Genomic DNA, 16,429 nt, shown 5'->3' with positions numbered 1-16,429 from the left:
GTTAATATTTTTAAAAGTCATTGTCTTAGTGGTAAGTACATAGGGCTTGGGGTGGGGGGAATCACTCTGAATGAAACGTACAAAATCACGTTTAAAAACGCTTTGAGTCTTCCAACAGTGCAACTAAACGTAGGCGTTCTTGTCAAAGTGCTTGGGTGGGCTTTTGTCAGGGACGCTGTTGTGCACCTTTGTACGAGAAGACATCACAGATGTGGCTCCATTATAGGCATACCCCCTCCTGAAGAGAAAAAAACAACCATTTACAGTGCTTCCCACAGACAGGTGGCATCTCTGCATCCAGGCATTCTAGTAATAAAGCCAGAAGAAATGTATTTGTAGGGAATGTACCTACAAATTTCAGGGAAGGTGGCACATTCCTACTCTGTGTGGTCCCATTCTAGTTAAACATTGCCACTCCAGCTGTGTCTTTACACTTTCCTGTAACACGTCTCTCCTTCACAGCTAAGTAAATTAGGGCCGAATGATGAAATAATTTAAATTGTGGCAGACCCTAGGTGAATAGTTATTCTCTACAGCTGTTCCTCTTTGTTATCACCCCTCTTCAGCTGCTGGAGGTCCCACTGCCACCACCACTAGCTCTGATGATTTGACATCAAAGAAACTTGTCTATTCGTGCCTGTAAAGCCACCTGACCACTTTTCCTACATCAGTGAATGCACTGTTTTGCAGCTGTAGTAAATGTATGAAACATATATATATATATGTATCACAAGTATTTGTTCTGAGCCAATAGCTTTTCTTTAATGGTGGACCAAGCATTAGCCTTACATCCCCTTACTTTCTTTAATCCACACAATCTTTTTCAGAATCTCATTACAAAGTGTTTTGAAACAGTAATCAAACTGCATACATATAGCAGGTAAAAATGCAGAGGTATTGATTTCTTTCACTAAGTAAAACTTGTGCTTTACCTTGCAGCATTGCTGTTTTCAGCTATTGAGAAGCAGAATATAATGCCACCAATTATGCAGAGTGATGCTCCAGCCCATCCAATGAACAAAGCTGCTCCTAATTCATACCTACAAGAAGCCAATAAATGTATTTAACAAAAGAGAGCATGGATTTAAGAGGGTTATTTCCAGAATAAAATAACTAAATACCGTATTTTTCTTTAATAACTGTCCATTGACACATAAATTATTCACCACAAAATCAGCAGCTCTACCATTCACCAACGTTCTTTTCATTATTTCCTTCTGACTCAGAAGGCAAACTCTCTCCCTGCAGTACAGCTGGGCAATGCTTCTCTCCCTGCTCAGCTGGGGTTAGGGTTAGGATTAGGTCTGGCCTTTGTGCATCTCCTCCTGGATTGCTTTGCTCTGGGGTTATGTCATTCTGTGGCCTGTTTACAACTCCAGTTCCTCCATTTCAGTTTTGTTCCTGTTGGCTCCCAAACCAAACTGGACTGGGGCTTTTGCTGGGCCAGAGACTACAAATTCTGCCTACAACTCTCCTTAAGTTTCCCCTCTGGCTCTCAGGATCTGTCTGCCTCCATCCCTCATCATCCACACACCAGCCTACGTAAAACATGAGGGTTTGTACATATGCATAATATACATATGGATACACATGCAATGTATATGTATGCAACATATGCATATACATACACAGGTGTGTCTGGTGTAAGCACTTGCACACACAGGTGCATGTTCCAGCATCTTTCTCCTTCTCTAGTCCCTGTGGCTGGATTCCATCTGGAAGAAACTGCTCCCAGCAGCTCCATGGGCAGAGTTCTCAGTCACCAGCAATGGTTCCCTCTGCTGCCTCAGCCAGCCACAAACTGTTTGCTGCCAGGAACTGCTCCCTTTGTCTCTGAGAGGAGACAGGGGTGCTTCAGGAGCATTTTCCCGCTAAGTCCACATTTCTAAATCAACAGTAGTAAATGAAGGGAAGGAAGGGCATTGGGAAGAGATTCTTTTCTTTCCCCTCAGTGCTGAAGCTTCAAGACAAGCAGCAAACCATGGATGCTCCTTGTCTGCTCCACTCCCCAGCTCTCTGCCTGAGTACCACTCTTAAAGCATGTTAAGGATGACCTGCATTAGGTTGCAGCCCAACAGTCTCCAGAGTCTCCCATTCCTCACCTTTAGAAAACACTTGTGTGTCTCTTGCTCTTTCTCTGCTGCAGTTTCTCCTTAAGGAGACATTTATCTTCTCCAGACTTCTGGGATCCTGCACGGAAACACAGGCCCCGCTCCAGCCACAGTTACCAACCAGGAGTCTGTGCGTTCATGCAGATGCTACTAAATTGATTTGTTGTAAACTGTGGTGAGGCAGCCAAATAAAAGCCCCTGCTTGACAGCCTGCCTGTGCAACTGTAACATTGTGTAGCTGCACTTCTCAGCTAGTTGTGAACATTTCCATGTGCACAGGCCCTAATTCCACATTATCAAAATATCTAACTGAAAATACCTGTCAGCTGTTCTGAAAAACTTGTATCTTTACAAAAGGGCACTGGAGAAACACACAAAAACAATCCAGTGAGGTGTAAGAAGATTCCAGACCATAAATCATCACTGGACCAGGAGGCACATGCAAGATCCGTGAAGAGCCCATGAGGATCAGGTGCACAGATTGTGAGGGGATAAAGACCTAGGGATTTCTTTGTTCAGGCTCCCTCTCTGGAGACACCAAGCTCAAGCTGAAATAAACTGACTCTGCCTCAGAACCATTCCTCAACACCAGCATGGAGCTTACAGACCTAACCCGCAATTTAAACTGCTGGGAACCATAGCTCCTTCCGCCCTGGAAAACTCTCCCATTTCACTTCAAAATATGGCAAACCTGTAAAGTTTTAATTCTACTTATGCTCACATTTCCAACAACCTTGCTAGAGTTTTCACATGACTCAAGGAGATTTGTGTCTCTCTAAGGATGGGGGTTTCTCAGATTAGAAACAGAGATCCACATCAGAGCTCATCACCTAAGATCCCATTGTATTCAACATGCAAGAAATACACACAAAGTGCACCTGTAAAACACTTTCAAGGCATTTCTTTCATTGATCTGTAAAAGCAGATCAGAGGGACTAGCTCAGATGTGAGGTAAGCCCCCTCATGGGGATCCCTCCATCCCTCCAGGACTGCCAAAGCACACCTAAGGTACAAGGACCAGGACTAGGCTCCCCACAGAAGTTGATGCAGATCACCACACTGCTGGAGAACAGAGCTGGACCAAGATCCAGGATGGCTGTTGCAGTAACAACTTATTTGCCAAGAACATTTGCCCAGCAAGTGGGAAACACAAGCTTCCATGCTTTTATCTAACCACACAAAATGGTTGACCAGAGGCTGAGGGATTTAAGGAGACCAAGCGCTATCTTCCCTTCCTGAAACTCTTCAATTGTACAGAAAAGAAATCCTGACTATATCTGATATAATTGGGTAGAAAAGGGGTACCTGAGTGTTACCTACTAGCTGGGACAGAAGACATGGCCTTTGTAGTTGGCATTATTTAACCTTTTGAAGCAACACTTGTCACTGTACCATGATTAAACAGTATGGCCCTGCTTGGGGGACTGCCACACTGCCAGGTTAATGAATTGAAGAGCTGTCCTGATAGGTCTTTCTTCCACATCTTCAAACAGAGAGAACAACCTTTCTGATTTATATTGGTACTTAGGAGGAAAACTCAAGATTTTCAATTGCATATCAATGCCTATATGAGAAGTTAGTCAGATAATTTAAATTAAAGATAGTAAAGAAGGCTGGAGGGAAATCCTGATGGTTGCCACAAGGTGCTGAATATCTTGTGCCATTTGTTTCCCACTAACAGTATCTCAAGCCTGTCTTTGACACTGCCAGAATAACTTCAGGAGGGAAATGTGCAGTAAAAGGAAAAAGGTTGGAACCCTCTCTCAGTGAAGAGACAATTCCAAATTTCCACAATATACCAGCAAACATTTTAAATGTGCCTGCGATGCATAAAAAAGTAAGGGTTCAGAGATGGCAACAAAATGGAAATTTTGCATCAGTTGAGAGAGGAAGGAGCTGAATGCCACCATTGGCTCAGTCTGATGCAAGGTCACTGCATGAGCTACGTGCATTGTGCACAACTCAAATTAAAATTTCAGAATTTCCCCCCTGTCTTTATCTTTGCAATCATGATTATGTCTGCCTGCAGCTGAGCTATGCTGGTTGTCCCACAAAAAAAAAGGTAATTTCTGGAGAGGATATTTTACTACCATTATTTCAATATTTAAACTGGATTTCTCATTCCTTCACAGTAAAATTCCACCCTAAGGTCTGCCTGCTCTTTTGTAGCAGACAAGGGTAGGAATACAGTGTAGGAAAAGGACTTCTGGCAGCAATCATGGTATTTTTCACTAAGAACAGTAAGCCTGATGAATAATTAACTTCTGTCTATATAGCCAGGCTCCATTTTCTTCCAAGAACCTCACATCCTCCTTTCTTTTGGTGGCCTTTCAAGCCTGTCTTCTCTACATCAAATAAACAGAAACTATAGGGGAATTATGGAGAAAACTAATACAAGACTACTAATACAAAACTAATACTGTTTCAGGAAAAGCAGTGTCAACCCTACTGCAAATGTAGATCCCTTTAGTGTTATTTATTCAGACTATTTTCTTTCTGTCAAAGTGAAACATAAAGGGTCAGGGCTCCTTACTGATCCCTTACTTGGGTCCCAGGGAAATGTACACCCAATGCTTGGCATATTCTGGAATCACTGCCAACAAAACTTTAAAATCCTTGCCTTTAAAAAAAGAGTTTACACCATGTATTAAGGCAAAACATGAAAGTCTCTGATGGTATAATTTACAGCCAACATTGTCAGACCTGGTAGTTAAGAATGTCAATCCAAAATCCAAGCGTTGGTTTGTGGATTGTTGCTTTTGCAGATCCTGAGAATTTGCACAGCTTTAAAGGAAGTCTTCAGGGATGCTGATTATCTCTGGTGTGGATCCCAAAATTCTATAAATACTCACTCTCTTAAATTTAATTACAGGTATAGGCAAAGTCGTTATGTTAATGCTTAAAAGATCATGGGTTTTGATGAGGTTTATGATCCAAATTTCAGTCACCTGGATTTGAAAATCTTCCAGCAAAATTCCACCAAGCCTGCAGAAACCTCTCCTCAAGAGGAATTAAGATTGCGTGGTGCTCAACACATTTATCAAAGCCACCTTCTGTCGAAGGCTCCAGGAAATACTTTCCTCCCTTCCCTATCAAAAGATGCACCTAATGAGCCCCTGTGTCTTGTGCAATCCTTCAGCTGCACCTCTGGCATCCAGGCAGGCTCCATTCCCAATTAACCCCAGCAGCCCTGCCAGCTCTGGGCACGCGGATTGCAGAGCCATCACTGTGCAGCAAAGTGTTTATTCATTGAATTTCAGCACCTGGTTGCTCCAGTTAGAAATTGTGGTTACATAAAACTGCAGCCCACTCTCCTCCTCTGCCCAGGGGGAGAAGCAGCTGCTCTCTGTCTAAACAGGCTGTGGTGTGCAGTAGGAAACCTAAGGAATACTTGTTTGAAAGATTTATGGGTATAGGAAAGTACTTACTTTTGTGCAACAAAAGAAGGGTCAAAGAACTCAGACGTAATCCTGTTTGCATACAGGGAACAACTAGTCATAGAGCACAACCCTGAAAAGCATAAGACAAACCATTCAGTGGAGCTGGCAGCAGAGCTTTGGGCCTGGCCCTGAAGTCAACGAAGTCATGGAGGATTGTGCACGGGTTTCTGTGGAAAAGAAGCGGCTCCGGTATGACTTCAAATAGGCAAACTGATAAAAATAAAGTATATTTACCAGAGAGTATGAAAATCAGTCCAGCTAAACAAGCTATTTTTGCTTTAGTCTGATCAGAGCCTCCAACTTTTGTACATTTCATCCCAACCAGTCCAAAAACGGCACCGAAGAAGCCCAGACAGACAGCGGAGATCATCAATCCTCTGCAGGCCTGGATGTAACCTGTGAGAGAAAGAGCAAGGCTGATATGAGAACTGGGACCATGACAGGTTTTGCTGTACCTTCCCACCCTCTGTGCAGCATCAGGCACTCACTATTGCAAGTGGACTCAGATTTTGGCTGGAACAGCATCACTTTACCACTGAGTGTGTTCCTCCAGATGATGTGTGCCCTTCACAGGGCATCATCACTGTGCCCAGCTCATAAGAATCATACTATGGCACCCAGGGCTCCAAAACATTATCCCATGGCACTGAGTATAGCATCTGCAGAGGTTATACCCATGAGGTCTAGAAGAGCAACTCCACGTGGTCTGATCAGGTCATAAGTTGCAGAGCCACCCTTTAAGTGCAGTGCACTCAAAGCAAGTCTTACATCAGTGCAGTTGTGTCTCAGGTGCAATATGGCTGGCAGTGAGGCTGGCAGCAGAGACCCTGGCTGGGGTCCTGAGCCTTCCTAGACCTGCCAGGATGTGCCACTGATTTGATTTGGATCTGCCCAGCAGGGCCTCATTCTGCAAGGAAGCCAGCCACGCACTCAGCTCCATGGACAGCAGTAGTGCCTTGGCATAAAGCAAATCACTGCCATACTTAAACCTGGACAAACAGCTTGCACCTGGCTTCAGCCACAAACAATTTGGCTGAGACTGCTCCCAGAGGGACTCCTAGGGCAGGACCCTTCAGGGGGACAATGGGCTGCTTGGCCTCTTCTCCCTTCCGAGAATATCTTGTAATTGAAGGACTGTGATAATCTCATATCGCTGCTTACGGGGTGGAACGCTGCAATCTTACACAGCTGAATAACCATCACAAGATGTTTTTCTTCATAACCTGTTGTTACATCTCATTTAGAATGAAAATGAACTCCCACTATTAGGGCATTCATTCTTTTTGCTTTGATCTCCAGTGGGTGGAAATGTTGACAGCTAAACCACATTGTCATTGCCTATTACCTCAAATTTTATGTAATAATAAATAAACAAAAAAACCCCACCAAACCCTGCATAGAAGTTTTAATATGTAAGAAAACAATATACTAAAGCAGGAACTAGAGGACATCTGATGAAAACAGAAGGCAGCAGATTCAAAACAAAAGGTATGCTTGTTTGTAAAATGAAGCGGTGGAATTCCTTTCTACAGGATGTGTGGACACTAAGGGTTTTCTGAGACTCAGAGACTGGATACGTTCCTGATGGAGAAGTCTGTGTCTGGCAGGCAGGATTTGGATGCAGATGGCTACCACAGACACCTGGCCACCTTCTGCTACCCTCAGTGCCACCTCCTTTAGCCACTGCCAAAGGCCCTGCTTAAACAATGCTTTAAATCCTGCACTGATTCACAGCTTTGAGCAACAAAGCAATTTGTAGCACATAACACCCCATTTTAGCAGGCCTGCTGATCTGGGAGCTGTGCTGCCCATCTGTGAACACAACCTACTGGGAGGTAGGCACCTGTACCTCTGCTGGCACCACAGACAGACTTCTTTCATTTACATCTGTAAGGCTTCTGTAACCCACCTGCTCAAGAAAGACACAGTCAGTGACATAAGTGTGACTGTCACACGGCTCACATGTTGGAATGTGAGAGAGAGTGATTTGTGTGAGACTCAGGTTTGAGGACAGCAGCCTTGCTTTGTTAATTTTTGCTATAGGCATGGAAAACTTGGCTTATGCTGCTTTAGGTGGTGTGTAATGTATTTCTTGTGGCAGACAGGTAAAGCACGAGATGAAGAGTGGAAAGGAAGCTATTATTTCTGACAGGTCCAATTTATTGACAGTGTTAGTTAGCTAATTGACACATTAAAGTGCTGAACCATGAACATGTTTACCCAGAGGTCCTCTAAACTTTTATTTATGTCTGAACCTCCTAGGAAAACCAGTAAATATTCACCCCAACTAAAATATCCAACATTTGCTAGTAACCACAGGGCTGAAATTCAGTTTTTCCTGAAGGTCAATACACAGTTTTAAAATAGGTAGAGGGTAGTGAGACAGCAAGAAATAATTAACTCACTCACTCAGAAATCATTTTCAATTATAAACAGCATGAGCTGGAGGACTGCTCAGTTCTGCTGAATGAATAACCTTTCTCACTGAATAATTCACCAAATTGGGCAGGCCAGCTATAGTAGGGCTTGTTTCAGTTCACCAGAGCAGTCAGCCAACTGGCACACATTTTTAAACCAAAATACAGGGGAAAAAAAAAAAACCAATTTACACCAGTACTGTGGAAAAGCAGAAGTCTCTAGTAGTCCCACGAGGTTGACTGGAGCATTAGGAAGTATGAAGGGTTGAAATCAATCTTTTCACCAAATCAAACCTCCTACTGCTTAGATCCTAGATTCAAACTCTGTATAACATTTGGCTGTAAGAGGAACTAAACCTCTTTTTTGCTTTCAAGAAAGCAAGATTATATTGGGCACCAAGACTTATAGGGCTTGTTCTGCTTGAAGAAGAAAAGGATCGGGGGAGACCTTACAGCAGCCTTCCAGAACCTAAGGACTTTTTACAAGAGTATGCAGTGACAGGACAAGGTAAAATGCCTTTAAACTGAAAAAGGGCAGATTTAGTTTAGATATTAGGAAGATATTAGGAAGAAATTCTTTACTGTGAGGGTTGTGAGACACTGGAACAGGTTACCCAGAGAAGCTGTGGATGCCCCCTCCCTGGAAGTGTTGAAGTTTGGATGCAGCTTTGGATCATCTTTGAGCAACCTTTACTAGTAGGAGGTGTCCCTACCCATGGTAGGCAGGTTGGAACTAGATGGTCTCTAATGTCCCTTCTAACCCAAAACATTCCGTGATTCTATAATGATGAAGAGGCATGAAAAAGGGAGCTGTCTATTTTTTCACAGTCCTTCACTCAAGACTAAGACCTGTCCTTTTCTAAATATTTATTGTCTGTATTTGCACCAGCTCCTGCAGGAAACTTGTCATGTACATACCAACCACCCAAATGAAGCTCCCAAGCAGCAAAAAGCCATGTGTTTTAAACAGACAAGCAGACAAACATGCATTGCTCATAAAGTCATGTTTAGCAGCATTCCAAGAGAAACCTATTTCAAGGTGGGTTTTTTTTTTTTGTTTGGGTTTGGTTTTTTTTTTCATTTCAAACAAATGTGTTTTGTCTTGCATTGAAATTAATCTTGTTAGAGCTTCATCTTTCTTGCCTCACTGCTCTCACACTTGCCTCATGCTTACAAAGACTTAGAAGGCATTCATGTACTCATATCATATGACACTATGGAAAAAAATTATATATGCAGAGTTCTGGGGATTGCCACTTTCACAATAAATGCCTCTGGTGGCATTTTGCAGTCTACATCACGTGAAGAGGTAGCCTTACAGATACAGCACAGATTCCTTCCAAAAGTACACACCCATTGCTTTTGTATGTCTTTCTAAGCTCTAATACCCTCTTTTAGCTCATAATTGAATTTTTGTTCAGCTCTGTTCTTGCAAAAGGTCATCAGATCCACTGTAGGAAACATGGAAACTGATATGTCCTCTTTGGGGGGAGGTGGTTTCATCAGTAAATTTCCACCTATGACCAGTGGCACAAAAAGTAAACCCGAAATTACTTTAAGCCCCACAGACAGGAAGAGCATTTTTGCTTGCGTAAAGAATGTAGGGCTCAGCACTTAATGAGGGCTGGCCAAATTGGCTTCTTCTATAGGAATGCATAAAGGTGGAAGGAGACCACAAGCAATTTTCTCTGGAAGCCACTCGTGTGGAGTGATGGCCTGAAAGCCATGATGGTCTGCTGTGCCATCCCACAGCAAGCTGGGCAGGACAGTCCAGGCCCATTCCATGACAGAAACCAAAACAAGGGTGAAGAGGAACAATCTCCTGAGCACCCCTGACCTGAACTATGACACTGCTTCTGAAAAAGGGAGGACTTCTCCTGCACTGCACAGGAGAACTCCAGCCTTTGGCATAGAATCACAGAGTCATCGAGGTTTGGGTAGGGAGGGAGCTCAGAGGTAATGTGGTTCCTATCCCCTGCCGTGGGCAGGGACACCTCACATAGACCAGGTTCCTCAAAGCATGGTCACACTGATTTCTCTCCCCCCCACTTTGCCTCTGATCCCCTGGAAGACCTGAGTAGTCTCTCAAGATAAGAAGTCCAGCTTACTTAGAGGTTTCCAATTTGACCAAAAAAAAAAAATTTCTGTAGAAGAGGAACTGCTCTGAAAGGCAGATCCTCTCCATCTCTGTGACAAAGGAGTGGAGCTGAGCCACATTTCCCTAGGACAGCAGAAATATTTTTAGGAATTTTCCAGTCATGCTCGACCATTTTGAGGAGAGCAACATATTGTCACTACATATATCTTTACAGGGTTATTGTTTCAGCTCACAAACACTTCCCTGAGAACAGCAATGAGATCTGCCCTGTTTGTGTACTCTGAGTCCCCCACCTGAGGATGGAGTCAGGAAGTTCCCATATTCCCAGTCACAGGGAATGGGATCCACCTTGGGCATGTAAGTCTGGGCAAAGGGGAAGAGGAGGGAAGAAAGAGGCTAGACAAGGGCTGAGGCAGACTTGTCTACTCGTTGAGACACAAATTCTTTAAGCCATGAGTGACACTGAATGCACTCCCCACGGGGGAAGGGTTAGGGTGAAGAGGGGACATACACACCCACAGTCAGCTGCTGACAGGCTCCCTGCAGAGCCTGAAACCACAAGGAAGGGAGTCTGGGCTAGGCTAGCTCCTGAGAGCACCCCTGACTGCAGCGGCTGCCCCTCTGACCCCACCCAGCTTGCCTGCTCTGTGCTGGGGCAGGGAGGGTGGTGGTACATCACTCTCCTTCCAGCCTGCCTTTCATTCACGTTGTGCCTGGGTACCAGAATCTGCCCCCACAGCATTTAAAGATGCTGCTGAGAAACACTGAAGCCAAGAACTTTCTACTACTGAAAAACAACCTGGCCAGAAGGACTGGGACAGGGCCCTTCCAGATGTGCATTTCAGATTCACTTCTGTCTGAAATGAGCTGGTGACTCCTTCACTGTGCACAATGCACCTCAGAAACACATTCTTTGGCCAAGTGGAACACTCTACCCAACACACAAGGTTTCAGTGCACAAGCATTTGGGGGAAAGGAGGGAAAGGATCTTGCTGTCAAGCGTTGTATTCTTTTTGAAAATTTCAATGTTCCAAATTCTTCATACTTTGTAACTACGCTTTTCTTACTTTAAAATCAGATTTGCCCAGACCTAAAAGAACGGCTAAACAATAGGTTCAAGGGATCCAAAAGGTTTCGCACCACCGATCACTCCATGCCTGCCTGCACAGAGACCCCTGCTCCTTGCCCAGTCCTGGAAATTACACAGGCCACAGAGTGACTGATGTCAGTGGAGGCCAGCCAGCTCTCCTGTCCCTTCAGAGGAACTGGCAAATTCCTCTGCTGCCACAGGGCTGGGTCAAAATAAAGTCTGGGAACGGCCCTTCTGCCCCCGAGGGAAGCATCCTGCAGTGGTGGTGCTTGAGGGCTGCCTGTGTTACCTCATTTTGGTATCTTGGCCTCTTTCAGCCTTTTCTACATACAGAGGTTAAAGGGTTTCTGATATTGGTATTAACGTCATGTTCATATTAATCCCTGTTACAATTAGTATTAATCTCTGTTAGTGATTAGATTAACAGACCTTCCTTTCCTCTTAAACAGAGCTTTTACACCAAAATACCTGCTCAGACTCCAGTGCAAAGGGAATGTCTTGCCAGACTGTGGACAATAGGCATGATCTTTTGTGAGTATCAAAGCCACTGAAACACTGCATATTGCATTCATTTATAGCTATAAAAACTTAGGAAAGGTGCCATATTTTTGGAAGCCTTTCCTCCCTTTCTTTACAGCCACTTCTGAAACTATAAACTGATGTCAGACACACTTCTCCTGTTTCTACCAGTCACAATCAGCATGGATTTATCAACTAAAAGTTTAGTTCTAAAGATTTCCTGCAGTGAATCAGTTTCCCAGTACAGCTTCCTGAAAGGGCAAAAATGTTTCCCCTTAATGAGGGAAGAAATGCAGCACCAACTCAATCTTTGGTTTCAGGCCCTATAGCAAAACTCTTAGCTTTGCTTCAAAATCGCACTGCCCTAAAGCTGAGCAAAGCTATGCATCCCTTCTGCATACCTTTGCATCCCTGACTGCCCCGAGCTTTCACACTGTCATTTATCAATGAAGCAATTACACCTGAGTTAATAACCACTTAGCAAAACCAGCAGAGGAACATTAATTAAAACAAAACGACGCCAAGGCTTGTTCTTCTCCACCGACCGTTGCACGGCTGGCAAAACCATAAAAAAGAGGAATGTCACGACAGTCGGGAAATAAATCGGCAAGAAAAATCTGCCTGCATTCTTGTGTCAAATCCACGCACACACTTTTCTGATGGGGAAAAAAGGCAGGTAGTGATAGTACGAGAGGCCAAACCGGACACTCGGGCACCAAGTATAATCTCAGCTAATGGGTTTTTGGGGGCAAAAAACCCCACTTGCACAGGTGTGCACAGGCAGCCCGCTGCCACCTGCCTGGGGACACGGGGGCACCTGCCCACGAACCGCGGGGGAGCCGCCTGGTCCGGGTCCCCGCCGCCCCCGCCCGCCCGCCCCGCCGAGCCCGGCCCGGGAGCGGCCCCGGAGCTCCGGCCGAGGGCACAGGGACACCGGAGGTGGCATCGGGGTGGGGGCAGCGGGAGCCTGACCGTCCAGCGCCAGCATGGATGGGAAGTCCTTGCAGTTGGAGACGCCGGTGGAGTCGGTCACGCAGGTCTTCCAGAGGTTGGCCCAAAAGGTGGCGGTGGTGATGACCGTGCCATCGATGGTAGACACCTTCCAGTAGTCGGTGGGCAGCGTGGAGGACACCAGCACCCATCCCGAGATGGTCAGCAGGAAGGCGATGATCTCCGCCGACGTGCTCGCCATGGGCCCGGCAGCAGCGGCGGGAGCCGCGGCGGATCCCGGCGGCGGCGGGCGGAGCGGAGCCGAGCCGAGCCGAGCCGAGCCGGGCCGAGCCGGGCAGGGCGGAGCGGGGGCGGCCGCGCAGCCCAATGAGCACCGGCGGCTCCCGGCATCGCCCCGGCCCGGCCCCGCCCCGCCCGGGCCCGGCGTCGCCCCGGGGTGCGCGGAACGGAGCCCGCACGGCCGGCGGGCGCTCCCCGGGCTGGCCCAGTGAACCGGACCCGAAAGCAAACAGCGGCAAACAGCGGATCTGTAATGCGGGGTTAGATCCCCCTTCCTCCGCAGGTGCCCGTGCGGGGTCCGGAGGGGATGGCAGCAGCGGGACAGGGGCGTCCTCAGCATCTCCTTCCCAGCTGCGGGTTTGCGCCTCTCTCCCTGTGACCCCGCGCCATCCTCCCCACAAAGCGCCTCGCCAGAAAGGTGGCTTCGAGGAATACTTGGACAATCCGGGTGTGCCGACCGTGAGCACTCCATATTCCTACGGGGCAAAAGCTTCTGAAACGCATAATAGGGTTTTTTAATCCTCTGAATTTCAGCTGGCCCCTGATATTAACCAGCCACAGGTGATACAGCGTTTGATACGTGTTATAGCAATGTGAGGTGATGAACTTGGGATTTTCTACCTCCGTTTTCATGCAGTGGCATTCGAGCCTGCGGCTCACAGGTGGAGCATTATCCTCAGTGGTTTCTCCTCGTTTGAAGCTGTTTACTTTCCACATCAGTAGTGTATTTGCCATTGATGTGGAAAGTACACTGCCGGTCTTTACTTTCCTCCTATTTATGTCAAAACTATTGTTACATTTTCTAAACCTTTTTGCCAGATGGGCAATCACTGGAGGATAAGAAGCCATATTTGCATCATTATTCTTCTGATGAATGCTCTTTGGTTTTGCCGTGTGGACACAAACCCGGATGTAATCACCTTACAGACATATATTAAAAAAAAAAAAAAGGAAAAGGAGAAAAATCTCAGAGTTGGGTGTACCTTTGGATGTGTGTCAGAGCTCAGTGGGAACAGGGTGTTTGTTGATCTGTCAATGCTCCAGCAGGATAAAAGGGGGTCCACAGACGCATTTAGTGACGCAGTGGCTCTCTGCCTGCTCTCTGCCTCCTTGGTACCCTCTGACTTTCAGGTGACGCACTTCCCTCCATTGGCAGGGAAGAAGGACTGGGAAAAGCAGGCAGGAGGCTTGTTTGCACAGCAGCATTGGGCATGGGGCATGCTGCAGCTCCATTCACCCTCTGGGCCAAGATGCCTTCCTCTCTCCCCGGGAGGGAAAAGAAACAGGGTCCTGAAGAAGGCCTGAAGAAGCCTCCTCTGTGATGTCAGGCTGTAGCCAGAGCTCACTTTGGAACACTGGGATAACTGTAGATCCAAGTCCCATCTCCATGATATTATGATCTAGTTATCGTAGGGCATGGCAGAAGAAAGGAAAAAGGAAAAAAAAGATTTTTTCAATATTTCCCCCAGTATTAGTGCTTTGAGATCTTGCAGTCTGGAATTATGTTGGTCCTGGTAACGTAGATCAATCCAAGCAATCAACTAGGATCTAATCAAGTCTGAGGTAGGAGACTCGAGTCCAAACTTGGGTCATTGTGTTTCTTGACATGGGAAGCTCACCTATTGTTTTGTTGATAACACTGCTTTGCTTGGTGAATCCAGGGAGCAGCATTTCGGCAAATTTTGGCCAGGGCACATCAGAATTTTGGGGTGTGCTGTCATGCAATAACCAGAAGGCTGGAGTGAGTGTTGAAGGACAGGAACACAGCCAGAACAGCTCTAGGCCTGAGTCTGAGCTGCTGGTAAGGAGAGGAGGAGGGTTTTCCTGAAGAGCACAGGCACTGCTCCCCAGAGGGCCAGCAGGAGTGGAGGCTGGTGAGTGACCCTGCCGAGGGTGGGCAGTCCTGCTGAAGCTGCCGTGGCCTCTGGCTGTGATGTCCAACAACCATCTGTGCTGTCCCAGACCACGCTGCTTTCAACAGAGCCAGACTTGGCCATGTGCAGCGTGGATCCACATCTCCCTGAGGGCCACCTGCCTGCTGCCAGGGACTTCAGGCTGAGCCCATGCAGGTGGCTTAGGACAAATGAAAATATTTCAGCTTCAAACCCACTCTCTGCCTGCCCATAAGGACCCTTCAAGCAGGGCTAATTTATATGTTCATTCCCTTGTAAGCCCTGTTTTATCCAGAATGTTGTAAAGTGGCCTGAGTGTGCAGGAGAACCAGGCTTGCTTTAGCTTCAGGGAAAGGCTCCTCCTTTCATCTCCTGATGCTGTTGCTTCTGAGGATATTTTATGTTACTAGTCCAGTTGTTACCATCTTTCTCATCTAAAATCAGAGCAAGACGTTGCACTTCTGATCTCAGCTTTGGTGATGTAAACCCAAAATGACATAGTGCACAGCTGAGGGTTCCCCCAGGCTGAAGAGTGAGGGAAGTTGCAAGAAGTTACTCTTCCATGGTGACATTTTCTTCATGCTGGCTGGAATCTGTAAGGATAAGACATTGGAAAACATTCATCTGGGAGGCTGTCTTTCTCCCTTTTTCTTCAGCTTGTTTCTCTTGTGCAACTGCAAGTCCCTTTAAGTCAGCTTAACTCATGCATCTTCCAGTTTTCCAGGATACTGTGGCCTGTTGATGTGGTAGGAGCTTTAGCATCCATATGAAGACATTTCTGTATCTCTCTTCTACCTCTGTCTTCCTGCTACCATAACTCTGGCATTGGATTTGCTTCCTTGGCTTTCTTAGCTATTTATACTTTATGTAGTAGAGCAAAAGACTTGGCCTTTGTTTTGGTTTTTCTTTTGTTGGATTGCTTTTTTGAGTTTTTTTTTGTTCCTGTGTTTTGGGACAAGTTATGACTTGGGAAATTTTTGAAAGTTCCTCAGGCTGCTGTGGGACTGATTTCTGTTTTCTTCTCTTCATAAGCTGATCATGTCAATACAACAGCACATTTTTTTGCTGGGTCATTTGAGGAGTATGGGGTTTATTCCCTTGGACTGGGGACTGGGTTTACTCCCCTGGACTTAAGAAAGGTGCTCATGCCTTTTTTTAAGAAAAACAACCCTTGTGGTTCATTTTTTTGTGGCAAGTTTCATTGACTTTTGGGTGTAAAAGTGGCATTTAGGGGAAAAATAGTAGTGTTTAGAATAGGCTATTTCATTTGGAAGGGACCTGTGTTGATCATCTAGTCCAGCTGCCTGACACTTCAGAACTGACCCAAAGTTAAAGCGTGTTACTAAAGGTATGTCCAAATACCTCGTAAACACTGACAGGCTTGGGGCATCAACCACCTCTCTAGGGAGCCTCTTCCAGGGTTTGACCATGCTCTCAGTAAAGAAATGCTTTTCCTAATGTCCAGTCTGAACCTTCCATGGCACAGCTTTGAACCATTCCTACGCATCCTATTGCTGGATTCCAGAGAAGAGATCATCTTCAACTTCCCCCCCTCAGGAAGCTGCAAAGAGCAATGAGATCACCCCTCAGCCTCCTTTTCTCCAAAAAAGACAAGCCCAGAGCACTCAGCCA

General features: G+C 46.0%; 2 protein-coding genes across 2 annotated transcripts in view; one reads left to right on the top strand and one right to left on the bottom strand.

Annotated features, from left to right (window-relative positions):
• The window catches only part of DZIP1 (DAZ interacting zinc finger protein 1), a 40,832-nt gene extending 39,786 nt beyond the window's left edge, over window positions 1–1,046 (top strand). Inside the window, exon 21 of the transcript XR_008482860.1 lies at window positions 940–1,046. The gene's annotated coding sequence lies outside the window, so the exon portion shown is untranslated. The remainder of the gene's footprint in view (window positions 1–939) is intronic.
• CLDN10 (claudin 10) lies at window positions 1–12,867 on the bottom strand. The gene is made up of 5 exons (XM_054272116.1): window positions 12,648–12,867; window positions 5,786–5,947; window positions 5,540–5,621; window positions 933–1,040; window positions 1–238 (listed from the first exon to the last, which is right to left on the bottom strand). The coding sequence occupies exons 1-5, from the start codon at window positions 12,865–12,867 to the stop codon at window positions 124–126; spliced, it is 687 nt and encodes a 228-aa protein (XP_054128091.1). The 3' UTR covers window positions 1–123.
• Between the last annotated feature and the right edge of the window lie 3,562 nt (window positions 12,868–16,429).

The sequence above is a fragment of the Melozone crissalis genome, unplaced genomic scaffold, assembly GCF_028551555.1.
Source record: "Melozone crissalis strain CALT ecotype California unplaced genomic scaffold, PUWL_Pcris_2 ptg000013l_1, whole genome shotgun sequence".
In the NCBI taxonomy this organism is placed as follows: Eukaryota; Metazoa; Chordata; class Aves; order Passeriformes; family Passerellidae; genus Melozone; species Melozone crissalis.
Note: the sequence above shows the minus strand (reverse complement) of the source record. Positions and strands in the feature narration are given on the sequence as shown.